The following is a 25,865-nucleotide window of genomic DNA, read 5'->3' as shown; positions in this document are numbered from 1 at the left end:
TATTATATATATATATTATAAAATAATTTTACTTAATTTTATTTAATTTTCTATAATTTATAATAAAATAGTTGATATTTTTATTTTTAAAATACTAGCTAAGTTACCCTATAAAACTTTCCCTTCTTTAGGTATCCTTGGGTACCCACGAACCAAAAAATAGCGCTTATTGGTACGCACGGACTACCCATTTTTCGCTACGGGTACCCATGGGGCCCCGTGGGCTGGGTAATTTATGCCCTAGCCAGAGGTTTCGCCTCTGTCAGACCTGCACGTCAAGCTCCAGTTCCGGGGAGGAAGCAGGTACGCCGACACATTCGTATAGTAGACAAGCATTTGGAGAGTGGTGGAAAGACTATTTTGAAGAACAGAGGGAGATCCGGCCGGGGACCGTAGGCAAGAATAATGCGGATGGTTAACAGACAATAAGGTCGCCTTGTGAGATGTAGGGTCTGGCTTATTTCCGATGGAATCCTGGGGTTGTACGGTAGACCACAAGATACACTTTCGCCTTTGCGTCTTAAAGAGGTTGAAATGGCCAAATGCTGGTATTTGGTGTTTACCTAATCAACGAAATCGACTAGGAAGGGAACGCATAAAGACGATATGATATGAAGAAGTAATAAACTTGGAATAGAAACACGGATCTGTTGAAAACAAATTGTCAACTGCCTGCTCAGGGGATTGGGCCACCGTTGGCCTGTCCCCATTGGCTGCATCATCATGCACATCTGCAACTCACAGCCTCCAAGGCGGCCTACGAGGCAACTTTGAGGCAACCTGACTGAGCCCCTCTTCTTGCCTTCCCAGCTTCCATAAACTCTTCTCCTCCATTTTTATTTCATTTCATTTCATTTCAGTTCATTTCAGTTCATTCCTATGGATTGAGCCCACACTATCCTCCGCAACATGGCCGAGGCGTTGGGCATAGCCGCTGGTGCGGTGGGATTTGTGTCTCTGTTGGTCCAAGTCACCAGCGGGATCAACAAGCTGCGCGATATTACAAACAGTGCAGACGCCGCACCGGCCGAACTAGATTCTCTCATGCGCGAGTTGGACTTCCTAGTCCACGTTATGCGAGAGGCCAACGCCAAGGCACCCTCGCAGAATGATGTCATTCTCCAGCACTGCCAGGCGAACTGCGATCAAGTTGTCAGAGATCTTGAGGTGCTTAACAAAATGCTGGCAACGGGGTCAAAACGCAAGGTAAAGGGTAAAGTCTTTGTGATCCTCGCCTTCCGCCACTGGAAAGGAAATGTCGAGGTTTTGCATCGCAATATCCAGGCGGCCAAGCTCAACCTAATCATGTGAGTGCATACTCTCGGATATTTCTCTATCCGGGCTATCTTTGTTCTGGAACGTAAGTTAACTCTTCAGGCTTGTCAATCATCGCACCTCAGTTCGCCTGGACGAGATTGCTCTGGTCAATCGGCTTCACATTTCGCCTACTCGGGCAATGAGCGTGGACGGAGATGGTACCTCTTCTCAAGGACTATGGCCGACAGCTTCTGCCAATTCATCCAATCTTTCCTCAGTTTCGAGACAGACTGTCAACCTTGCTGATCGACCCAGGTTCAGGCGTCGTGGGGATTGCCTATCTAGGTTCTGTTCCTGTATTTGCCATCGTACTGAGAGAACATCTCGTCGCTTCTGGGCACTCGAGCACACTCCCCTGTCAGTTTTCCAACAGATTTGCGATAAAGAATCCTGCAACGTTGTCAAACATGGCGGAACATTTAGATTCGCTCTCTCTCAGCTTGGAATTCGATGGGCAATGGTCATTCAGCTTTATTTTGTCACTACATCAGGAAAATACTCGCTGCGTTCGAGTTTCGAAGTCGAGCGGGTCGTGCCGTATACCTCACCCGGCTTCGAGATAATGTGGAATATCCGGGAGAATATAATTACATTCGAGGAGGGTCGAGAAGCGCTCGTTCATCTTCATCGAACCGACCCGACCTTCCCGAACCATGTCGACCCGAGCGGAACATCTTACATCGAGGTATGGCTGCTAATATCCACATCCGAATATATGTCGTTGACCACTGTGAAGAATCTCGTGATTGGAGCAGCACGGGGGCCAGTGGATAAGGAAAGCCGATATAAATTGCTCGAACTTTTCATGGGTGAATTCAAAATGACACGAGGGACTGAACACTCAAGGTGAGTGCAGTGAATTCTATCGGAACTAGGAAGAGACTCCGTGCTCAATGGATCCTAAACCTGACTTATGCCTTTAACAGGTTCCTTTCTCATTGCGCAGGTTGGATAGGGGAGGGGCCGCATTTGGAACTCCTGGAAATTCTTCTCCATCTAGACTTCGAAGCAGCCGAAATCGATATCCACGACTGGCCGAAACCTTGTTCCCCAGACTGGTGGGCACCAGACATAGCTCCTGATCCCTTCTTTGTTGAATACCTTGGACTTCTGTCTCAAAACAACCAAGGTAAGTTTTTGGCAAGCCATTTCACATGCATCATGCTAATAATATCCGTGCAGGATTCGCTGGGATGACTCCTCTTCACGAAGCCGTCTTGTTTGACTCACCGGAATCTGTTCGCAAATGGACATCTCGCTCTAACAAAGATGAGAGAAACGCCTTCGGCCAGACACCTCTTCACCTTGCCATTGCAAACCCTCAATATCTGCGCATCCTCATACAAGCTGGCTATGAATTGGATGCTCGAGATAACTATGGCATAACGCCTCTTATGTATGCGGCAGCAACAAACAAAGAGGAAGCTGTGATGGCGCTCGTAGACGCCGGTTCCGATCTCTCTGCTCGGGATACCAAATGGAAACGCAACTTTATGTGTTACGCTGCTCTTCGTCAACATTGGAAGCTGATCCTCAACGTTCTGAATATCATCGAAGATCATGCGGGGAAAAGAGCAGCAGAGAGCTGGTCAGAATTTGCGACGTATCTATTTCTCGCGGTCTACCCGGATACTGCAGGAAGCAGCGGCGTATCTCTTGACCAATTGCTGGCCAAATGTGGCACTGTTAACCTCATATACGACGCTAGTGAGGATAAAAAAAGCAACTGCTTGCTACACGACGTCAGGTCCCCCACAGATTTCGAGGTCTTGCTCGGTAACGGATTCAAACTCGTCAACCACGTGAATAGCGCCGGCCAACACCCTGCTATGGTAGCTGCTAATCGATGCAATTCCGATTTGGTTAGCAGGCTCCTAGCTTATGGGACTGATATCAACCTCAAGGATGTATTCCACAAAACATCACTCTGCTACGTCCTCCAACAATTGGAGGCTTGTTTCCCTGGTCATTTTTTGTCAATAGCCATGGACACATTGCGCGTCCTGCTCACGAATGACGCGGATGTCCTCTCAAGAGATAATTGCCGATGCCCTTGTTCGCCCCAAGGGTGCCTCCCATCTGCAATGCTCAGCCACTCCATTTATCAGGTACTCCAGTGTACCAGTGTCCCTATATGGTCATTGGAATGGCTTAGCCTTGTATCAGAGCACCGAGGAGATGATGAAGCGAAAACGATTCTTCAATCGTTCATTAGAAGGGCAAAGCATGCCGAGATGGGAATGACACATGTCTGTTGTCAGCGGGAGCAGGGATTTACCTTCCAACGGATCTGCCGGAATAACCCCATACCTGACGATGACATTGACGATATTATAGATGAGGAGTCCGAGTTTATTGATATTTTAGACAGCGAAATGAACCAGAGTTCCAAAAAGGAATACAACGCACTACTCGATGACTGGATGGTTCAGATCAAGACCTCACTGGATAAAGTGTGTAGTGAAGCTGCGGAACAAAACGAAGGATATGAACCTCGAAAGGTAATCATTCATATCAGCATTCTTTCTTCTTCATAGAGAAGCTAATCAATGCCATAGACAGGCTGGAAAGTTGACTACCAACACGATTCTTTCATCCAGGAGATTGGGATAGATTGGCGGGGAGATCCCGTCAAAGACGTTGAGGGCAGGATTTCAGAGTTCGTGTATTGGATGGAACAAGAGTATCATTCGGGATACGCGTCCCAGATGGATGAGTCCATTAGAGAGAGGTGGTACCTGAGAAGGTTTTCTTGGCTTCATCGACTCGCATGTGCATTAAACATATCAGCGGCACAAGTAGTGCAAAACCTGCGACGGCGCAGGCAACAAGGCGAATGCAGTCCTCTGAATGTAGAAGAGGACATTGGACATTTCCTTTCAACGTGGGAAGATTGGGAAGAGCACTGTGGACAGCGGGAAGCCTAGTTCGACTTCTTCCTCAGGTGAGGAGCCTTCAACTCTGTAGCCTACACTTGTCGAGAGGCTGTGCAAGGCTACTACTTATATACGAAGAACCTTTCATTCCTCAAGGGACAACACACCGTGATACTCCGACGATCAAACACTTGGTTGATATCGTATATGTGGCGCAAGATCACCTAGGAATCAGAAACATGCTGTTGGCGGGCTCCTCCAATCGAAGAGCCACAATCTTCCTCTCTAGTTATCTACCCCAGACTATTTAATCCAACTACACAATGGAGACAGCACTACGTATAAGCGAGCTTGGCGCCACCGGAACCGGACTCCCGCATCTGTCGGCGAATTCTCGATGATGAGGCCAAGATTGCTTTGTGTACTTTATATGCTACAGACAATACATCTTCCAGTCTATCCGAGTACGGGAAACTAAAAACTTCCCAGTCCATCGCCATAACCGAGTGCTCATTTCCAATCCACGAACTTAAGAATGCATTTCTGGTCCTTCGGCCTTGACGTGAAGACCTGGTCGTCCATACTCATGTCGGCCGCCATACCTTCCGCTGGCACCGTCTGGTACTTGGAGTAAATATCGCGGAGGAGAATCTTCATCTCAGCCGTTGCCAAGCTATGATCATTAGTTTGAAGTTCCCTCGTTTTGAAGCGTCGTTACTTACTGTCGACCAATGCATCCCCGCCCGCCGTTCGAAAAGGCAAAGAACAGCCGGTTCCTCTCCGCCAGACCCTTCTGCTCTAGCCATCTCTCTGGGTCAAAAACATCAGGGTTTGGGAACGACTCCTCATCCATTCGGTGCATGGAGTACGGCTGGCAGCTCACGGTTGTCCCTTGGGGCAGCCAGTATCCATCCACATGCCTACCTCCTGTGGGAACACATCTGGGCAAACTCATCGGAATGGACGGAAACATCCTTAAACCCTCCTTCACTACTGCTTCAAGGTAAGGAAGCTGCTCAAACGACACGCCCTCGTTGTCCTTGAATTCGGCTTTGAGTCGCTCCTGAATCTTTTCGTACCCTGGCTGCGATAGCTGCCACATCAAGAAGCAGAGTGCGTCACCGGTAGTTTCAATGCCAGCAATCATGTGATCCATGCACTCGGAGGCAATGTCAATAGGTCCCAATCCGAATTTTTCTTCTTCCAGGCGGCTAACGAGGGTGAAATCGGCAACACCGCCCGTCTTTACACCGTTGAGCACCAGTCTCTCGGAGAGGGGAGTGCCGCGCGCCTTGCCAAAGATGTCCGAGTTAATAATGGTGCCTAGAGCCGGGCTATATAGGCCAAGGAGTCGCTCTGTGACATCCATCGTCAGCTCACCACAAGCCTTCAATCAGGTGTGCAGACTTACTAGCAAGGTTGCCGCCGAAGGAGACCTCTCGCATAATTTCTTCATCCGAGTGCCGAAGAATAGAGTCGCTGCCATGTGGGTGGAAAAGGTGATGTGTAACGCAGTCGAAGGCATAGCAATGGAGGTAAACCTAAATCGAGTAAGCGCTCTGCTTCCAAGACGCCAATGGCAGCCATACGTAGACATCCATCTCCTGGTTAGGGAGTGTGCTGCATCTCTTCATGAAGTTCCGCGATCTTTCTTCAAGACCGTGGAGGGAGCCATCGCGCATGACGTTGGAATTCGCGTAGCGATCTGCAATAATTCGTCTGCGCTTGCTGTGCTACGGGAGTGTTAGGTCGGCCCTCTTTCGATTTAGTCACCAATCTTACGGGGTCTTTTTCTTTGGTCGAGAACATTGTGCTGCTCTTGCATCAGTCTACGATACTAGCATTGAGAGAGACTGAGAAAATACCGGAGTCCAAATTCTGAGAACAGATGGTAAAAATATGACTTGTCGTAGCCGCTACCCTTGGAAAGGTAAATTTCTTTCATGGCCTCGAGAGACGAAAAGACAACCTCATTGGGCGCAATTCGAACTGCGTTGCCATATTTTTGGTGCAGCTCGTGCACATACTGCGTACGTTTGCCGCGCAGTTCGTGATACTTGAGTGGCCATGAGGTCAGTAGGCCGAGTCTCGGACCCGGAAGCGAGGCCAGCGGCGACCGCAGGCGTCTGATAACGATGATGCACACGAGCAGTGTCGCAGCCGCGAGAAGGGGAATGGTCAACACAGCCATTATAACACCCGGATTCACAAAAGTCGGTCACAATATGGTACTGGTGAAGAGGAGATGGTCTTGGGTCTGACAGGCTACATATACGACTAAACTTGGGGGACAACGTGATCCCCACTGTTACCCCAGAAGGAAGAGGCTCTCTATCTTATTGGACATGCAGCGGCTCCGCCAGTGAAATCGTCTTGAAAGTGACACACACTTTGGTAATTCGGCTCACGAGCACTGCCGAAATGCAGATGCGAGCGGGATTTCATCACTGATTCTCGACGTAACGCGGCATTGTGCGGCATCTCCATAACCAATCACACGAGTGACGTGTGGGTTCTCAACTTGGCTTGTCCCAAAAGGGAATCTACAAGAGACGAGCCGAACAGATCCGACGGCGAAATGAAAAGGCTAGGGTTATTATCAGTCATTATGTAAGATATCCAATCACAAGCGGCCCCTTGAAGAAGCGCTATGCCGTGCTGGGGAATCGCTATCGATCGGCTAACAACTGGCGTCCCTTCTCCGCCCGCATCTCTTACAACTTCCCAATGCTTCGACAGCTGAACCGGGTGATTCGCAGTCGGCAGTTCGCTATCCAAGAGACCTGCAGTAGCCTTTCATTTCCCCGCAAGATGACACCCGGCTGGTACTCGGGGAGCATCGAGGGTGGCAACGGGTCGCCCTCCATGGATAAAGCTAACCAGATGAAGCTCTAGCCTTGCTCTACCCTCCCTTCAATAGCTGAGGTTGTGGATATATGCCAAGCGCGGTTGAGTCCTCCGGTACATCCAGTGTAGGATTGAACCGAACGTGTTCAACTGTCGATGCAGGTGTATTGTGTACCCCAGATAGCCTTTCATATCCTTGACCTCGAGCTAGCCTTCATCTGAGCCTCCGATAAGGATCATCGTGCATCTTTGACCGAGAGTCCGTGAGCGCCATACCATCGGTGCAAGATGACGATTCCTGAGAGCTTATCAGATAGTATAGTCGGCAACCTCCAGTCTTGATAAATACTGCTGTGCCCCTCTAAATCCCAGATGTAAATAGACTATTGAGCTTCTCTCAGTTGCCTTTCTCAAGTTACACCAGCACTTCTAAAATACCCATTGTGGTTACCTCTACTTCCGCCATGGGGTTTTTACAAGAATCCAAAACCTCGGGCGAGCCTCTACCCTCCAGCAGAGAGCCCTCAACCAGCGAAGGAGTCGTAGGCGTCACCGAAGATGCAATCTTCTCAAAGTACGGCTCTACGCAGCGAGGACTGTCGAACCGTCATCTGCAGCTCATGGTCATCGCCAGCTCTATAGGAACTGGCCTCTTCGTCGGCATCGGAAGCGCACTCAGGACTGCCGGACCGCTGTCGGTCCTTCTGGCGTACCTCATTTACCCCATCATCTTTATCCTCCCATGCTCGCTTGGCGTAGCAGAAATGGCGACTCACTTGCCGATTCGTGGAAGCATCTACGAGTTCGCTAGCCGATACGTTGATCCAGCCTTTGGCTTTGCATTGGGATGGACCTACTTTTTCGCCAGTGCCATGTTATTCTGTACCGAGCTTTCGGCGGTTGTTACCGTCATGGGATACTGGCAGATTGATGTGAATCCTGCCGCGTGGGTGGCCATGGCCTTAGTTGTCTGCGTCTTCCTCAACTTATTCGCAGTCAAGTACGTTATCCTCACCCCCCTGCTTGATGATGTCTTCTAATCAGCGATAGGTGGTACGGCGAATCGGAGTTCATCTTTTCCTGCACAAAGATCCTCCTCATTATCGGTCTCCTCCTCCTGACACTAATCACAATGTGCGGCGGCAACCCAAAGCACTGGGCATATGGCTTTCACAACTGGTCCAACGGCGAAGTCATGCACGAGTACATGGGCGAAGGTGCCAAGGGCCGCTTCCTCGGGTTCTGGAGCATCATGATCTACGCCGCCTTCTCCATCGCGGGACCAGACTTCATCGCCCTCAGCGCCGCGGAAATGAAGAACCCGCGACGCAACATCCCGCGCTGCGCCCGCGCCACGTTTCTGCGCATCTTCATCTTCTACGTCTTGGGATCGCTGGCCGTGGGGATTCTTTGCGACAGCGAGGATCCCAGGCTCTTGGCAGCGTTGGGCGATTCCTCGGTCGGCTCGGCTGCGAGCCCCTGGGTCATCGGCATCGAGAACTTGGGAATCCACGGCCTTGCGAGCTTCATCAATGTGCTTATCCTCATTAGCGGTTGGAGCTGTGGGAATGCCATGCTTTACTCGTCGTCGCGGACTCTCTACTCCCTTGCCATGAGCGGCCACGCCCCGAGGATCTTTCTGAAATGTACCGAGACGGGAAATCCTATCTACTGTGTGGTTGCTGTCAGTCTCATTTCATGCATCACCTTTTTGGTCGCTTCAACCGATGGTGCAACCGTTTTTGGATGGTTTGTTGGCCTGTCCACTTGCGGCTTTGTCCTCTCCTACACAGCCATGCACATTACCTACATAGGTTGGTACAGAGCTCTGAAGGCCCAGGGTATCTCTCGAGACACTCTGCACTGGAAAGCGCCCTTCATGCCGTACGGTGCTTATATCGGGACTGTATTTGGGTGTATTGTTCTTCTCTTTTTGGGATTCGACACTTTCAAGCCCTTTTCAGTTTCTGGATTCATCACGAGCTACTTTGGTATCGCTTACATGGCTGTCGTTTATGCATTCTGGAAAATCTTCAAACGCGACAAGTTTGTCAAGGCAAGGGATGCTGATTTGTGGAGTGGTAAAGAGGAGGTTGATCAGCAGTGCAGTCAATGGGAGGGTAAGGATGTGGTCAGCCGGAAGAACTTGGTTCAGCGCCTTTGGGCTGCAATGTGGTGATTTCACCATTGCTAAACACGTTGGAGCTTAGTTACATTTAACCATTTCAACATAAATTTTGTTGCTCTTCGCATTTCTGTCGCCAGCTGCCCAGCATCTGTACCTGAAATTAATGACGCCGTTAAAATACCCTATATCAACGTGCTCTCCTAGTAGGTTCAGGGCAGGATCGGAGGTGAATCCGGCTTGACAAAAATTGATGCATGGCATAATAAGCTTCCCAAGCTCTTTCAAAAGGTACTGGGGGTTGACCTCTTCAGACATTCTCTCCTGTTACTGGACGGGTTGATTATCGATGTCGGGTTGGGTATCTCGTGAAGCGCCCTTCCAGGCACTGACAGTTGTGGGCAGGCCGAGGCGCAGGGGAAGTGACAAACAAGTGGCTACGGCCGTCAAAAATCGGGAACGGAAAGAATAATTAGTCCTGGGTGGCGTCGCTCACATCCGCATGAGATACGAACACAGCCGCCATCAGACAGACACGAGTACGCCACACGGAACACCCGGGATCCTTGATGCGGAATTTTGAGGCCAGCATTTTTTTTCTTACATCTACCTACTTGGTTATTGTTCCTTCTGTTCCCTTCCGAAACCCTCATCGGAGTCGGAGACCGGCCCAAGCGCGACCAAACCTGTTGAAGACATAGACTTACCCCTCACAGGCCTCACGCCCTGACCTGGCATGATCTCCTTCACTCGATCGCTGAGTCCAACACAAGACCAAAAGCTGTCTGTGCTTGACAATATTCTGGATCCGTCAGGCCGCTCCAAGGCAATTTCGCTTAACGCAAGCCACATTTGGGCTGGATGTGGCCTAGACCGGTGGACAGGAATGCAGCCAAAGGATATCCGGAACAAAATGGTTTAGTTCCTCTACTCGTTTGCATCGGCATTGCCGCGCAGCGTAATTGATCCTCTGACTAGGTGAGCCTAATGCTGCCTGGATTTACAAATGGCCTTAGGCCGACGGACAGGGCGAGAGTTTGAACGTGCCCAGTCGTACATCTCAGCGCTTTGGCCAAGATACGAATAGCTTCAAGCTATCCAAATGAAGCTTGGACAGCTGAATCTAGGAAGATGCGGGATCTGCAAAACATTCTTTCTAATTCAAACATGAATGGGATTGAATATAAATGGGTAAACGCATGGTAACAAACTGGATACATCCATCGTAGCTAGATAGGCAGGACATAATACTGAGCGCAGGGCCTTCATTCAGACGACATAAAAGGATTCATGTGCTATAGCTCACGATAACCCACTCGCTGCAACCAGGATTCGCTCTGGAGCATTTCCCGAAACGTGTCGCCATTATGGTGGCTGATTCTGTCCAGGCCGCATCTTGGGCTGTTTGTCTTGCGCCATCTCCGATCCCGCTAAAAGTCGCTGCCGCCACCGAACCTACTCCGCGGTCTAGATCAGACGGATCCGGCAACCGCATTTTTCCTGTACCCAATGAGCGCAGGGAACTCGTGGAGCATCCTGACGGGACGCGTCAACGCACATCTCCGTCGTTCTTCAGGATCGACTGCTCCAGACGAGCGTGGTCATTGTTCGAGAGCGCACTAACCAGTGGCTAGTCCGAAACTCAACGTGGACGAATTGGGAACAAGGGACGGAGTCTGAAAAATATAAAGCATCATCAATTCGTAACCTTGGCTTGAACAACCACAACTCTCAACCACCACACAGCCATCTGACCATCAAGCAATTGCATCTCCCAAATCTCGACCTCACGGCCATCTACTCGACCATCTACTCCCTCCAACATGAAGTCTTTCGCCATCATCATCACGATGCTTTTCAGCACCGCCATCGCCGCCCCTGCGCCAGACAACTCGGGCGGCTCAGACAACTCAGACAACTCAGACAGCTCAGCTACTGGCGGCGGCGTTGCTCCCAGCGGAAAGCCAGTTACCCTACCCAATGGCTACGAGTTCCTTGTGAACCCTCCGGCCAGATTCTCTCAGATTGCTGCGTCTGCATCACGCCACCTGAACGGCATCCCCCAAACCGACATCGTCAACATGCCTACACCATCGGCAACAGGCTAGGGGATGATGTATCGACACCGAAAAGGAACCCCCATATAACTCAGTCACGAGAGATCGACGTTTCGAGGATATCGCTAGATCGACCGAGGTGCTTGTGTGAGGATTCTGTGTGGGGTTCCTGTGTATGATTTGTGATTACCGAACCTGTTCATTTCAATGTTAAGAGGGAGCAAGGCATGGTGTGCTGGAGCGAATGGAATCACGGAGCTCCGTGGCCAACAAGGATTAGATCTGAAGCTAGGGATATAGAAGGCAGTGATTTAATCAGGTTGGCGGGTTTGCATCGGTGTTTTAGTCTTTCACAGGTCAGTTTGAATTGAGATTCAGAGTCTACCACCCAGCTGCTAGCATCGCAAAGCAATTTATTTCTTTCCCTCGACTCTTTGAACTCCTTGGCCGATTCCCGCAAGATCACATGAACCCATATTGTTCGACGTGGTTATTTTCCCTTCAGATTTGGGCCCTCTAATCCGACTGTTTCCCAGTTCAATGACAGCTTCGTCATCACTGCCGGGGCCGCCAAAACCGGAAATGCGGAAGGTGGTAACTTAGTAAAAGTTTGGGTTTGGCCCAGTTAAGAAAGTTCTGCTTTAATCTAGAGTGTGTTAGTCTGCATTCCACTTTCGAGATGCTTCAGGCCAAGACGCGATACTTTGGTCGCGTTAGTGGAATCGCGGAAGCTAAATTCACATTTACACCCAGTCGTCGCATTTAAAAACGAGTGTTGATGGTAGCATAAATGGAGACCCTGGAATTGCTTCATTTGAGGTTGCTAACATCCAACATCGTCACTGAGCCAGAGCGTCCTGTTTCGCTTATCCTCCGTTGCCCACGTTGGCTGAGCCAGAAATGTGGCTCTAAACTAGAACTTGATGTTTCCCCTCACGATGTGAAATTGGGTACTCTTCACATCTAGACCATTCTTGTGCTGCCCATCGCCGCACTCCTCGACATCCTTCAGGATGGCCCCCATCGCTGTCGTGAGGTCACGAGTTCCGTCGTCGCTTGGACGACTGGATCTCCAGGCAACCATATTGTCTGGTCTCACTAGAATCGCGCCACCTGGCTGAAGTTGATTCAGTGAAGCCCACGTGGAATTGTGGTCGATGTACATGATATCTTTGCCGTGGATCGGTTGGGTATCGACTCTCGCGATTTTGACATTCACACCAAAACGTTGCGATACTTGTTCAGCGGCGCTACCCCAAGCGCTGCCCTTGGAATCCGTCAAAAGCAGAAAATCAGCGCCTTTACCGACGAGGTCATGAGTGGAGATCAGTTTGTGGTTCTTGTCATCGTTGGCTCGAAGCCAGGCGTGGGGAAGACGATGCCCAGGACGCGTCGTAGGCGTGTAAACCTGTCCCAGCGGGTCAGGGGTCGGCCTTGGTGTGCCATCCGACAATAAAGCACCGTCATTGTAGCTGTATCCGAGTTCGAGGTCATGGGCGCTGAATTCAATCTTCTGGCTTCTGATAGCGTCTTGGACCGTGGCTCGTAGGGTCGCGCCAACATCCGACTCTTCAAAGAGAGCTTCAAACCGAGCTTGGTTCATTTCAGGCTGGCCGGGAATCAGGCCGATTGCTGCATTGAGAACGGCGGTATTCATGAACGTCATCAAACCCCAGTCGCAATTGCGCTTTCCAATGGGCCGTCTTTCCACCTCATACGTATCCAGGAGCCGCGGATGCGCCTGTCCTTTAAGCACGAGAGCGAGTTTCCAGGCAAGGTTGTGCGCATCTCCAATGGCCGTATTCAATCCCAGACCAGTAGTGGGCGGGTGACGATGCGCGGCATCGCCTGCAATAAAGATCCGGCCCTGTTGGTATTTGGAAGCCAAAACGCGCTCCAAAACCCAGTGGTTGATGTTTAGAACTTCCATCTGAAGGTCAGGGAGCTTCAACAGCTCTCTGATTCTCGGCATCAGCCTGGCTTCGTCCCAGCGCGACTCATCGTTGAGATCAAAGCCAAAGTGCAGGGTCCATTCCTCAGAGAATCGTCCCCAGGTCGGTCCCATGGGAACAAGCGATCCGCTGCCCAGCATGGAGCCACCTCCAGGGTTGGAGAAATGGGCGATGAAGTTTCGATCGTCCCAGTATGGCGAGAGGTCCGCCTTGAAGTGCGTCGAAACTATATCGACAATTCCAGTAGGACCCTGCATTTCAACGCCGATATGAGGGCCTACAGTTTTACCACCGTCGGCACCGACAAGGTATTTTGCGCGATACCGGAGTTCCTTTTTCTCATCGCTCAGGACGTTGACTAGTATATAATCCTCGGTGGCTTCAAAGGAAGTGACATTGTGGTTGAAGAGAACGCGTCCCGGGTTGCGTTTCTCGGCCATCTCGCGGAGGACTGGTTCGAGGCGGATCTGGGGCAAGTTATGGGATCGCAATGGGCTATCTCTCCTATGCGGACATTATACTGTAATTAGATATGCGTATAGATAAAAGACGATGATAGAGATGCAAGGTCCGCACTCACTGGTACATGATTGCTTGATCACTATCCTCACCACCACCAAACGCGTCGACGGTCCCGAGAATCTTGCGGTCGTAGGGTCCGTCGCCACCGAGCGAAGAGGACCATTGGACCTGACTAATAAACCGCATCGTGCCGGACTTCTCGATAACCGGTTCGGACATTCCATATTGGCGAAGGATCTCCATGGACCTCTGGTTCAAGTAATGCGCTTTTGGTAGCTTCGATGTTCCCGCATGTCGCTCGAAGACAATATGGTCCACGCCTTGTTCAGAAAGGAGACTCGAGAGGGTCAAGCCACAACCTACAGATTATTAGTAGTGAATCGACGAGTGGACCGATGGCAATCGCTTAGTTACCTCCGCCGCCTATGATAAGTACGTCCACATCAATCACGGTTGAATCTGCTGACGCGGCCATTTTATAGTGGATTGTTTGCTTTGCGATTGGTGTTGGGATGAACTTAATGATACAACCACTTGGGTGGATGAGATCAGCTTGTGTTGTATTCGTAATTGGCAGACTCGAAATTATTTATGTTCTCCAAGAGCTCCGCCGGCTGTTGGAGATGAAACTCAAAGAACTCGGTGCCACGAGTCCATCGGATAGCCAGCACCGACTCCGGCCTCCAGTCCAATATTCTCGGGTACGGATTCCCTGGGTTCTGGAGCTCTAGACTCACTGGCTGACAAGCCCTGTGATTCGGCTGCGTGTGTTCCGAGTCCTTGTATTGCGGGATGTTGGCTTCCGAACTCATGCACTTCGGACCACTCGATTCCGGCTGCTAGGGTTTGGTGGGGTAGCTAACACATCATCCGAGAGTGGTCCTACGGCTCGGCAATTAAAGATCCAAGTCCCCTTCGTCCCGGCGACCAAAAGACACAAGATATTTATGCTCTGAATCTCAAAACAGATATTTTCAGCGAGACTCAATACACGCGCGAGATCGAGCAACAGGTTTCGCAACAGTGGACTATTACAACGCAGGCATGGGTTACAGCATCGAGGCAACTGAATGGCCAGCGATTGCCATGTCCACCGAGACAAAGACTCTAATTGAAACATTTTTTACATTGATGGATGATCTTAGTGATGGTGTGGGCGACAAACTAGCTGACGAAATATTCACTCACGACGGGATACTATGTGGGGGACTTGGAGTGGCAGTCGGAACTACAGGTACTACGAGCAATCTGTTCCCCCCATATTCACTGATGCATGTACTGACTCTTTAACTTATTTGTGCTCTCAGAGATCCGTAAATGCCGTCAAAATGCCTGGGATTTGATCAAAGTTCGTCATCATGTCGTGAAGAAAGTATATGTCCATGACAAGGATGCCATGGATCTTATGCTCATCGGAAATGTCGAGATGGTCTTGAAAAACGAGAAAAGCATAAGTGGCGAGTTCACTGCGCGCATCCTTTTTACCAAAGGCATAGAGGAGAAGAAAAGAATACAGGCTTATCAAGTCTGGTCGGTAGGTTTTAGTCCCCATTGATATTGATCAAGCCTAAAGTACTAATAATACTAGGACTCAGCACCGATGCGTGAAGCCCTACAAGTAGGCAGTGGATAACAGCCACAATGAGCTACTTGCTAGGAAGTGGAGGGACTGATACTATTACCTGAAGGGAAGATGATTCGAGAAAATGACGTAGGCAGGAGAGTGATTTGGACCTGACCCAGGGCGAGGAGGCATAATGGGCGCCTTGGATTTACCTACCATTATGATAGCTCAATAACTGCTACCCTAATTTTAGAAATCATTAAAAAGTCTTAGCAATACTGCAGTTTCTACGTTCGTGATGCAAAGTAACGGTGATGGGGACAATCACTCTGACCTCCACGAACTCTATGCTTCTGTGCTACTGTTCATATAATATCTAGAAGAGGCTTTTAGATATCGGAAATCGCGTATCCCGACCATCTTGTTTCACAGAGATGACTAAATTTTCCCCGGCAGGGGACTTTCGGAGAAATGGACGACAACACGGGTAAGTCACAACATGTTCCGTTTTCGGATCATGAACCACCTTTTCCGAGAATTCGTTGGGCCCACTCTCAACCATGGTATTGTATGATAAGTACACCGTATTTAAGTCGCTCGCTGCTCCTTTCATTGTGGGAGACCAGCATGAGATAAAGCCACCGCCATATCGAAGAAGCAACATATACCCCGCTCGCCCTCAAGATATTACGCAAAACCCGTCGAATTGGCAATTCCAACCTGTCCGCGAAAGCTCTACTTGTCGGTATAAGTCATGACTCACTCAAAGACAGCGCAACCGAGGTTGCTCTGGTCCCCTTCAGAGCCATCGAAGTCCAATATGGATATATTCCGCAAACATGTCGCGGGGAAAATTAACAGTTCACCGCCAGGGCTCAACACCTATCGAGATCTTCACGCGTGGTCAGTTGATCCTAAAACAGCACCAGATTTCTGGAGAGAGCTGTTTATCTTTGAAAACCTGAAGCCCGGAGTGGTGCCGGAGCAAGTCATTCAGAACAGCGTGAGTTTGATTGAAATGCCTGCGACTACCGACTGATGAGTATCGCAGCTTGAAGATGGGTCTTTATATCCTCCCCCTCAATTCTTTCCGACCGTCCGAATGAACTTCGCCGAACACATATTCCAGAACAAACGAGGATCAGATGTGGCTATATATGCGTGCGGAGAAGGAGGTTCAAACCTGACCAAAGTGACCTGGTCGCAGCTGAAAGCCCAAACACAAGCCGTCGCAAGTGCCTTAATTGAGCTTGGGGTTCAAGCTGGAGACCGAGTGGCTGCAATCATCTCAAACTGTGTTGAGACCATCGTCACTTGTTTAGCAACCCTATCTATTGGGGCTATCTGGTCAACGTCGTCTCCCGATATGGGGGTGGCCGGCATCATGGACCGATTAACACAGATACGTCCGAAGGTGGTATTCTTCGAAACTTCTGTGGTTTACAATGGCAAGTTGAGAGACCTGAGAGGAAAAGCTGCCGAATGTATTGGTGGACTACAGGGCATGTCTGAGTTTAAGCTCGCTGTCATTATTCAGAGAGATGGGTCGATGGCACTTCAGCCGAGTACAGTCACAAAAACCTGGGAACAGTTTGTGGCATCTGGCACAGGACGGGAACTTACCTTTGCCCAACTTCCCTTCAGTCATCCCGGATTTATCGTGTATTCTTCCGGAACGGTAAGACCTTCTCACACAACACCTGTTTGTACACTTCGAGCTGACAAGATCAAAGACTGGCTCGCCAAAATGCATTGTGCATAGTGCTTGCGTTAGTACAATCTACTAAGTCTGTCGAGTTACACTAACCAACAAGCAGGGACTTCTCATGCAAGTCAAGAAAGACTACATGCTTCATCTGGATGTCAAGCCAGGTGACATTGTCTACCAGTACACAACGGTATGGAATCTTTTCCTATCTAATAATGGGTCCTAATTTCTGAGACAGACTGGTTGGATCATGTGGGCCATGGTTCTCTGCGGGTTATCCTATGGAGGTAGCATCGTTATTTATGACGGGTCACCATTCGTGCCAGACCCGATGGTTACATTGCGCTTAGCCTCTCAGCTAAAGTCAGGAGACTCTATCTAATCGCATTTGTATCAATCATCATACTGACTGATACTCTCAGGGTCTCACTGTTCGGCACTTCAGCTCGATTTCTATCCGACTTGAAGAGGATGAATGTGAAGCCTAGTATGCCAAACTACTTCCCTTGGTTCAGAGAAGTCTTTACTAAATACAACAGGGGATATGGTCGATCTATCGTCTCTAAGAACGGTGACGTCAACAGGATCAGTCCTAGAAACTGACGTCTGCGAGTGGTTCTACGACCATGCATTTCCACCCAACGTTCATCTCATCTCCAGCAGTGGCGGGACCGATTTGGCGTGTGCTCGTGAGTTGAAAATCTTGGTTCCTAAAATTAACAGTGTAGATTAACCATTGGTGGTTTGTATAGTCATTGGAGGCGATCCGACGTCTCCGCTTTATGCAGGCGAAATCCAGGTGCCAGCACTCGGCATGGCTGTCGACGTTTTTGACTCATCATCTGATTCTCATACATCAATTCAATCCACAGGAGACCCAGGTGAGCTCGTCTGTCGACAGCCGTTTCCCAGTCAGCCGGTTCAGTTTTGGGGACCTGGCGGTGAAGAGAAGTATAAATCGGCATATTTCGACCGTTATGGACCGAATGTCTGGCACCAGGGCGACTTTGTTTCTGTCCTGCCATCTACTGGGGGATACACAATGCTTGGAAGATCGTGAGTCTCATCAACAACACAATGGCTTCTTGGTCGAGGAAGTCGAAACTCGTGTCATTTGCTAATTGCAATCACATCAGGGATGGTGTTCTTAACCCGTCCGGCGTTCGTTTTGGCTCCGCGGAGATTTACAGCGTTACTTCGAAGATTTCACAGTTCGAAGATACAATCTGTATCGGACAGCGCCGCCCCAGCGACCGCGACGAAACAGTACTGCTATTCGTCAAAATGAAGGATAAAGTATTGGGCCTCACACCAGATCTCATTGCATCCACGAAGGCAGCTATCCGCTCCGCGTTGAGTCCTCGTCATGTACCAAAATTCATTTTCCAGGTCGACGACATCCCATACACAGTCAATGGGAAGAAAATAGAGCTGGCGGTCAAGCAAATCGTCTCCGGGAAAAAAGTCACGCCTTCAGGCTCTGTGGCAAATCCGGAGAGTTTGAAGCAGTTTGCTCGTTTCTTGGACCTAGAAGGTGCCGTGGCTATTGAAGAGTCGAGGGTTAGCAAAATATGAAGGTTGTTTAGTTGCGCTAGTCGTCGAACCAAAGGAGGAGCATTATGTTTGTAGAGGCAAGATTGTTATTGAGGTGGTTCTCAGCAGTCAACTGGGGAAGCTGAGCTATCTCGGTAGATCGGAAAATTCTCAACTCAAGTATTCTTAAACGCTATGGCCAGTTTATGAAAAGCGTGGCAAAAAGCTCGGCCAGTCTTCAAGGTCCATTTGATCAATGGCAAAATCGGCTATCTGTCATGCCAGTTAGAAGTGAAAACACATGTGCAGAAGGGTGAATACCTCATCAAAGAAGTTTATATCTCCGTAGTCTGTCTGTCTAGTCGATTCACGATGTAGATCTGAAGCTGGCAGACTCTCTTGTTGCACATTTGCATTCGAAACCGCCTGTCGAGCCCAGGTCCCAAGACTCGCTGTGAATGAGAATGATATCACTCCATCACTCTCATAATCTAGATACCCGAAATACCCAGCCGCCGTCTCCAATAAGCTAATATCTCGTGATGTGTGCTCGGACTTGGGCGAGTTGAGGATGCAAATAAACATGTTGATCATGCCTATGAGGGGGTAGTAAAATAGAAGCCTAAGGGAGTTAATGTCAGCAAGCAACTCTCCCCGATGTAGAACCACACTAAAGAAATAGATGTAATAAAATGAGACATATTAATAATACATACCAAGCCGGCGCCATTGAAATCACCTTTATCGATCTTGTAGCGAGGATAATAGCCCTTGAGCAGTCGGCCAGGGCTATATAGCTACTAGCCAGCATCTCCCGAACTGCTTTATCTTGATCGTCTACCGGACCTGGAACGTTCCAAGGGTGACCAAAGATGCAATGGACGATTGCTAAATTCCCGTGGTAGGAAAGACAGAGGTAGTGAAGATGATCATCTAGAATACCACTCGGCAACCGAATGGCCACGGCGGAAGGATTTTGCTTATAAAGCGCTGGAACGTCGTCGAACCACCTTCGTAACTCTTGATCATGTTCATGTACCAGCTTGGCCACGCATGTTAGGGATTGCTGGCGTGCCTTTACCGTCGAAAAGTTTTGGATGATAGACGACGATATTTTTGCTTGGCGAATGACCAATAGGAACCACTCAAGTCTATGTGGATTCCCATCGGGGGCTTGGGAAGGAAGTTCGCAGCTAATGTCGTCGTCGTCAATAGCCTATACGAAATATTAGCAAATATGATGGTGCATAAAGCCTCGCCTAGCATACCGATGGACGCCCGGAGCGCAATGAGAGGTGTTTTTCGAAACAATACAGCGTCCAGAATAACCAACTTCGCTTCGTATCCTCCTCCTTGGAAATCCTTGATGTGTGGGAGCGTAGGTGCAAGCCTTTAGATTGGGCGAGCCGCAAAGCGCACCCGACGAGCATGTATTCGAGTTTCTGGCAGCCTCCTCCCTCGGAAAAGATTGCCTGGCAGAGCTCTTGGTTAGCGCAAACGCATCTTTGATCACTTATCTTCACACTCACCATGGCTAAGAGGGCCCGGATGGCAGATAGTCCATATGCGCCGTGGATGAGATCTGTCTCAACACGCAAGGCGTTTTCAAAGTACTGCCCCGACTTTGACTGGGATTCCCTCCAAGAATGAGTTTTGGACATCAGGGCCCTACATCCGCTAGCGTAAACAATGTTTCGTATCGCGAACCATACACTGTCTTCCTGGCTGGCTGATGGGTTCTCAATATGTCTTATCAGGCGTGCTTCGAACGATTGTCGGCTGATGAGATAAAACGTCGATATTACAGTCTCCTCGAAATATGCTGCAGTCATTACGTACATCAGTGAGCCTTCAAAAACGTAACGAGCGGGACGTCCTCAGATTACCAACCTCGTGTGTATTTCCATGCTGTCTTCGGATCGGGATCTTCAATGCCCTCTTTGCTCAATCGTTTATGCAACTTCAACCTTCCGCCGATGGAGGACATGAGAGTTTTAGCACTGCTGGTAAAGTTGGAATGTCCGATTTTGCTTGCTATCCACCCGATGCCAGGATTGACGCATATTGACAGGTAGGAAGTAGGCCCTAGTGCAATTAGTCCTGGTTCATGTAGCGGGTATTACATCTAAGCAATCATGTAAGGGGCAGGGCAGTATTCTAACCATGGTGTTCATCCCGACTGGGCTTACAGTGAGTTAGCTTTAGATGTCAACGACGAGACGGGGGCTCCATACCGGCTCTTCTTCTTCTGGGACACCTTCATCATCTTGGAATAAAACGGAACCCCTGGGTTCAATCTGGCCAAGACCTTCAATAATTGTGTCCAGGGGATCCCGTTCATGGGACGAGTTCGTGGCGGATCCTGTACTGCTAAATGTTTCTCCTCTTGTATCTGGAGTTGCGGTCGGTAGGACTTCTGAGTTGGAGTGGCCGTTTGAGATCGAGCTCATCGGACCAGAGCCCGTCTCTAAAGAAAGTTGAGGGGAGAAAAGGTACGAGACTGTATTTTCAGGTTCATCTTGGCGCGATGGTTCTCTGCTAGGAGGTTGGTCAAGGGCCTGAAATTGATCGGTGTTATTGTGAGAGATGGTTTGCGAATAGTCAACCATATCTGGTCGGTTGGAGGGAAGGCTTGCCGCTTGCAGCAGAACATCGATACAAGTTTGTGTGTCGTCGCGCGGCTGTGAAGCTGGTGTTGCAATAGTCGGGCCAAGTACCCCAGCGGTTCTCAGCAACATCTGAGCATGATCTAGCTGTGCCTGTAAAAGTTTCGCTCGTTCCTTGGCGGACCCGCGGGTTCTTCGCGTCATGGTTTCGTAGCAACACGGAATCATCTTGTCCTGTTGACGAAACAGGTTCAATATTGTGATGCAGTTTTAGATGTGGGTGGAGGACTTACGAGGCAGCTCTTGCATGGTTGCACGCCATTGCCTTTGAAAGAGCTTTAGTTCCAAGATTCAATCAATGCGTCGATTAAGCAAACTCACACTTGATCTTCTTCGCTCGACACCGGTCGCACTGTCATGGCGTTAGTATTCTCGGATACGGCCAACTGGATTGGGCATGCTCGCTCCCTACCGCTTGACTGGATTTTGTCCGACGTTTCGCATTAGGAGTTCGAGGCGATGTAGCTCTTGTTTCATCGTCGTCCGGTAGCGGACTCTGTGGCATTGGCACGTTGGACATGATGACTGTCGATAGCTATTGCAAGGGGGAGATTGAGTCCCCCATGGCCGACAGGCGGTCATAAGGAACTGGTTTGCTGACCAATGCTGTACTCCTCAGCACCCGTAGCTCTTAGTGAGCAAATTATGCGGGGATTGCATCTCTAGCCTGGTTCCCCAGCATTGACTTGCTGTATGAATCTCGACTGACGGGCTAGCAAATGTCTCCGGGGCTATTTCGAGTGGGGATTGCGGGGGAAAGATATCTCGGAAGCGACATGCTCTATCGAGTTTAGTTTGGCACGCCGCCGGATTGATTAAGTCCCGAACCTGCAGACGGCCGGATCTTTTTGTTCCGGAAGCAACGCTCGGAATGAGTGGCGAAACGGACAGACTCCGTGACTGTTGGCTTCTAATAATCGCTATTTAGGCTGGTGTACTTCGACTTTACAGGTGTATCGGCGTGAACCCCATTTACATCGGTTACATTCTTCAATATGTCTTCTCAGCCAGTCAAAGTCAAGAGCCCTTCAAGCTTCGCCCATGTGGTACTTCGTACGGGAGATTTGAAACCAATGGTGGATTATTACAAGACCTTTCTCGGAGCCGAAGCCTCCTACGAGAACGATACCTTGTCGTTTCTTACGTATGATGAGGAACACCACCGTGTAGCCATCCTCGGTATCCCCGGCACAAAAGCCAAGGTGCCTGGTTTCGTTGGCTTGGAGCATATTGCCTTTGCTTTCGACACGCTCGACGACCTTGCTCTGTCGTATTCCCAGCGCAAAGCATTGGGCATCACACCCACCGTCTGCATCAACCATGGGCCCACAACCAGCATATACTACACGGATCCGGACGGCAACATGATTGAGACTCAGGTGGACAATTTTGACAACGCGGAGGATGCAACTAAATTCATGATGTCGGAGGCGTTCAGCATGAATCCTATTGGTACCGACTTCGATCCGGAGGATTTGATCAAACGACTGGAGAGTGGTGAGAGCCATGATAGCATTAAGAAAAGGAAAGAAATTGGACCGAGATCTCTTTTTGCATGAGCCTAGCAGCACATTCTGAGGCACACAAGTTTGGGCTGGGCAGGATATATGAAAATGAATTAGGTCAGACAGAGTATGCATCCAAGCTTCATTTTAATAGCCGTCGGCCGCACCAGTCACACAAAAGGCATATCAGTGTTTTGATCCACCTATCTACTGCGCAACAAAGCGTGATTTCATGTCCATTCATCCACCCTTTTGGAGTTTGGGAATAAGGTAATCTTGCCTGACGGAGTCGACCCTCGTGGCGGCTACCGATGAGATATCAACAAGGCCCTTTTAGGCCCTGATCCGCAGTCTCCTTAGACCTTAGACCTTAGAGGTACTTCCGGCGTGCATGACAGGGCCGGATGTACCGACCGTGCCTAAGGTCTAAGGAGACTGCGGATCAGGGCCTTAAGCTCAAGTTATCAATAGCCTCACGAGTTAGACAATCTCTAAATCGACCTCGTCGACTTTTAAAAAAAGTCCATTGTATTCGCCATTATGTTCACTCTCCCGGTCTATTTATTTTGTCACATACTCTTCAACAGTGTGCCGAAATGTGCTTGGCCTCCAGGGTAGGAAATACATGACGGCTATACTCGATTCCGGGAATGACGGCATGTTGGAGTAGCACACATCTAGACCTGAACGGGTGAAGCATTTACCCGCAGTCAATAAGCGTGCATCCGCTTGGATTCGGCGGATGGAATCCATCTTTTCCGTTATCAATATGGTCGGTCTTGCACTCGGGTCCTTACCGTCCGAATCTGTCGGAGGCTTCCGACATCCGAAACCGTTTCCTGTTTATAGCGAGGAGACCGGCCCCAGAAAGGCATTCCCAAATTAACAACATATTTCCGAATAAATTATTGAACACGTGTTCTGAAGTATCAAGCACAGAGTGCGTGGAGCTTCTCATCATGGATCCCATTCACCTGTTCGACCAACACCTGATGGCTGCATATGCATTCTTTGGACTGGCAAGTTCTATCCTCTCTACTCATTCCCATGGTGGCGCTGACAAATTCAGATGGCCCATGTTTTCTACAAAGCATTCGAGCCTTCCATTGTTCGATTTCTTACCGAACTTGCCCTATTGACGTTGCTGGCTTTCGGTCTGTCCAATGCCACTGTACTAGCTCGATTCGATTCTCCCTCTCTACTTGAACTTCGCTTAGCGAAAGCAGCTGGAGCTATAGTCATATATCTCGCTACTCTGAGGCAAGTCTTTTCTTGTATCGCAAGACTGATTATTGACTAACTTCTGTGCAGCATCTCGATCATCGTCTATCGTCTTTACTTCAATCCGCTCCGGAAATTTCCCGGCGACAACCTCGCAGCAGTCTCAAAGTGGCACGCGTACAACGTAGCGAGGACTGGGCAGACTCATCACTATCTGAACAAGCAGCATGCGAAATATGGTGACTATATTAGAGTCGGGCCAAACGAAATTTCGGTGGCGGACCCTGAATACCTCCCAGTCATTCATGGTGCAAGGTCCAAGTTTCCCAAAGGCCCCTGGTACTTCAAACAACTGAATGAACCCGACCCCTCTCTCTTTTCAATTCAGGAATATCATCCTCACAAGATGCGCCGGAAGATGTGGGATGCCGCACTCACCCCAAGAGCTCTTAAAGTCTATGAGGGTCGCATCCTTGAACTGGTCGATATTCTCCTGGATAACTTTGACAAGTTATCGAACTCTGGAGAGCCCTTTGATCTTGTAAGATGGGTTGAATATTTGGGGTTTGATGTCATGGGGAAAATCGCCTTCGTACGTCGCTTGCTGAAATGAACTATCAACCGGAACATGCTAACAATAGGCAAGGGTGTCGAATTCAACTCGTTGAAAGACGCGAGAACGCATTTTTACGTCCGTTACATCCACTCTGTATTGGAATATGTTGCTTCACTGGCAGCTATCTCCTGGGCCATGCCACTGGTAGCCCTTATGCCCCTGGATCAGGGACGTCGCAAGGATACCGCTGCGTTCATGAAATTTGGCGACGAACAATTAGAAAAGAGAATCGAAGACAGTGGGTCGAAAGAGGTTGATGCATTTGGGTTTCTTCTGAAGGCTGGCGAGAAGAACCCGAAGACTGCTCTGTCGAAACAATGCCTGGCAGCCGAATCGAGAATGATTATCGTCGGTGGCAGTGATACCACGACGGTGGCAATGGCGTAAGTGCACCCACTTGGTGCAAACCCTACTATCCACCGACTTATCTTTCTTATACAGATCCTGCATCTACTGGCTGGTACACAATAAGGATGCGTACATAAAACTCAAACAAGAGTGTCTGGATATCTTCAAGAGCGAAGACGAGTTCGATTCGACAGTTCTGGGAGACCCAATTCGAGCTCCTTATCTCAACGCATGTATCAACGAGGCACTGAGATTGCTCCCCCCGGGACCTAATGGAATGCAGAGGGTTGTAGATACACCCGGAGGTATTGTAATTGACGGTAGGCACGTCCCAGAGGGCACGAAAATCAGCGTCCATGGTTGGACACTCCACCATGACCCCCGCAACTTCGAAAAGCCCTGGGACTTCATCCCTGAACGATGGATCGAAGGCTCTGGGTTTGAGGGTGCTCACAACATTAGCGCATTTATTCCCTTTTCGCAGGGCGTGTATGCGTGTGTTGGGAGACATCTGGCTCTGATGGAAATCAGAATTTTCCTTGTCAAGTAAGTGAAATCTCAATTTCATCTCATGGAGCCAATCTCTTACACTTTTTTGTAGGTCACTCCGATATTATGACTTCCGAATTGCCCCGGGTTTTAACAAAAAGGCCTACATCGACAACACGGAGAGTTATTTGACACTGACAAAAGAGCCACTCCCCGTTATTATCAGAAAGTCGGAATAATGCGCCGCGGGAGATTTTGAATCTCTAACTGCCTGTCATACGGCCAGTTTTGTCCAATTTTATGTACGTCTAAGTTGGACAATATTAAGAATCACAGGGAGCGGTGGGGCTCATATGCAATGAGAGAACTGCATCTTAAGTTTGGAAGACGAGTGTTATCTTTTAGCTAGTCGGTAGTCTATGATACTCAACACTCTCGCCTAAGGTGGCTAAATTCAAGATTTCTCCGTATTCCCCTAGTTCTCCATGATATTAAACATGGTTAAACCCCGTTTAACCC

The 25,865-nt window shown here is 49.3% G+C and overlaps 9 protein-coding genes across 9 annotated transcripts; 6 read left to right on the top strand and 3 right to left on the bottom strand.

Moving 5' to 3' along the window:
• Positions 1-909: 909 nt before the first annotated feature.
• Positions 910-3,930, top strand: BGZ61DRAFT_538455 (uncharacterized protein; the record flags this gene model as incomplete). The annotated part of the gene is made up of 6 exons (XM_046254653.1): positions 910-1,307; positions 1,378-2,002; positions 2,054-2,163; positions 2,244-2,446; positions 2,500-3,818; positions 3,880-3,930. 6 exons carry the CDS (start codon positions 910-912, stop codon positions 3,928-3,930), a joined length of 2,706 nt encoding a protein of 901 aa, XP_046097828.1.
• A 650-nt stretch (positions 3,931-4,580) lies between these two features.
• Positions 4,581-6,393, bottom strand: BGZ61DRAFT_461810 (cytochrome P450). The gene is made up of 6 exons (XM_046247219.1): positions 6,059-6,393; positions 5,976-6,006; positions 5,783-5,926; positions 5,605-5,734; positions 4,916-5,549; positions 4,581-4,866 (listed from the first exon to the last, which is right to left on the bottom strand). Exons 1-6 carry the CDS (start codon positions 6,382-6,384, stop codon positions 4,704-4,706), a joined length of 1,428 nt encoding a protein of 475 aa, XP_046097827.1. The 5' UTR covers positions 6,385-6,393; the 3' UTR covers positions 4,581-4,703.
• Positions 6,394-7,504: 1,111 nt separating this feature from the next.
• BGZ61DRAFT_509801 (amino acid permease/ SLC12A domain-containing protein) lies at positions 7,505-9,219 on the top strand (the record flags this gene model as incomplete). The annotated part of the gene is made up of 2 exons (XM_046252025.1): positions 7,505-8,040; positions 8,091-9,219. 2 exons carry the CDS (start codon positions 7,505-7,507, stop codon positions 9,217-9,219), a joined length of 1,665 nt encoding a protein of 554 aa, XP_046097826.1.
• A 1,527-nt stretch (positions 9,220-10,746) lies between these two features.
• Positions 10,747-11,652, top strand: BGZ61DRAFT_461806 (uncharacterized protein). Its single transcript, XM_046247218.1, has one exon. It carries the CDS (start codon positions 10,989-10,991, stop codon positions 11,271-11,273), a length of 285 nt encoding a protein of 94 aa, XP_046097825.1. The 5' UTR covers positions 10,747-10,988; the 3' UTR covers positions 11,274-11,652.
• Positions 11,653-12,045: 393 nt separating this feature from the next.
• BGZ61DRAFT_592921 (putative phenol monooxygenase) lies at positions 12,046-14,171 on the bottom strand (the record flags this gene model as incomplete). Its single annotated transcript, XM_046256762.1, has 3 exons — positions 12,046-13,678; positions 13,761-14,055; positions 14,111-14,171. The coding sequence occupies 3 exons, from the start codon at positions 14,169-14,171 to the stop codon at positions 12,136-12,138; spliced, it is 1,899 nt and encodes a 632-aa protein (XP_046097824.1). The 3' UTR covers positions 12,046-12,135.
• A 569-nt stretch (positions 14,172-14,740) lies between these two features.
• On the top strand, positions 14,741-15,329 carry BGZ61DRAFT_484200 (uncharacterized protein; the record flags this gene model as incomplete). Its single annotated transcript, XM_046249581.1, has 3 exons — positions 14,741-14,930; positions 15,004-15,230; positions 15,285-15,329. The coding sequence occupies 3 exons, from the start codon at positions 14,741-14,743 to the stop codon at positions 15,327-15,329; spliced, it is 462 nt and encodes a 153-aa protein (XP_046097823.1).
• Positions 15,330-16,080: 751 nt separating this feature from the next.
• BGZ61DRAFT_559264 (acetoacetyl-synthase) lies at positions 16,081-18,543 on the top strand (the record flags this gene model as incomplete). The annotated part of the gene is made up of 9 exons (XM_046255753.1): positions 16,081-16,263; positions 16,312-16,938; positions 16,994-17,029; positions 17,078-17,158; positions 17,207-17,331; positions 17,391-17,455; positions 17,508-17,657; positions 17,721-18,024; positions 18,105-18,543. The coding sequence occupies 9 exons, from the start codon at positions 16,081-16,083 to the stop codon at positions 18,541-18,543; spliced, it is 2,010 nt and encodes a 669-aa protein (XP_046097822.1).
• Positions 18,544-18,786: 243 nt separating this feature from the next.
• BGZ61DRAFT_559263 (fungal-specific transcription factor domain-containing protein) lies at positions 18,787-20,587 on the bottom strand (the record flags this gene model as incomplete). Its single annotated transcript, XM_046255752.1, has 5 exons — positions 18,787-19,123; positions 19,218-19,717; positions 19,770-19,973; positions 20,025-20,323; positions 20,392-20,587. Coding segments are annotated over 5 exons (1,536 nt in total), but the record flags the coding sequence as incomplete, so codon positions are not given.
• A 1,498-nt stretch (positions 20,588-22,085) lies between these two features.
• BGZ61DRAFT_592919 (cytochrome P450) lies at positions 22,086-25,585 on the top strand (the record flags this gene model as incomplete). The annotated part of the gene is made up of 6 exons (XM_046256761.1): positions 22,086-22,664; positions 22,790-22,799; positions 23,984-24,485; positions 24,540-24,892; positions 24,951-25,403; positions 25,459-25,585. The coding sequence occupies exons 1-6, from the start codon at positions 22,163-22,165 to the stop codon at positions 25,583-25,585; spliced, it is 1,947 nt and encodes a 648-aa protein (XP_046097820.1). The 5' UTR covers positions 22,086-22,162.
• Between the last annotated feature and the right edge of the window lie 280 nt (positions 25,586-25,865).

The sequence above is a fragment of the Ilyonectria robusta genome (assembly GCF_021365365.1).
Source record: "Ilyonectria robusta strain PMI_751 chromosome Unknown BGZ61scaffold_28, whole genome shotgun sequence".
Lineage (NCBI taxonomy): Eukaryota > Fungi > Ascomycota > Sordariomycetes > Hypocreales > Nectriaceae > Ilyonectria > Ilyonectria robusta.
This window is presented reverse-complemented; position numbering and strand designations above follow the sequence as displayed.

Coding starts and splice junctions, on each gene's coding strand:
- BGZ61DRAFT_461810 (XM_046247219.1), bottom strand. CDS start 6,384: ATGGCTGTGTTGACCATTCCCCTTCTCGCGGCTGCGACACTGCTCGTG. Junction 5,927..5,975: donor CGACCAAAGAAAAAGACCCC/GTAAGATTGGTG, acceptor ACACTCCCGTAG/CACAGCAAGCGCAGACGAAT. Junction 5,550..5,604: donor CTTCGGCGGCAACCTTGCTA/GTAAGTCTGCAC, acceptor TGGATGTCACAG/AGCGACTCCTTGGCCTATAT.
- BGZ61DRAFT_461806 (XM_046247218.1), top strand. CDS start 10,989: ATGAAGTCTTTCGCCATCATCATCACGATGCTTTTCAGCACCGCCATC.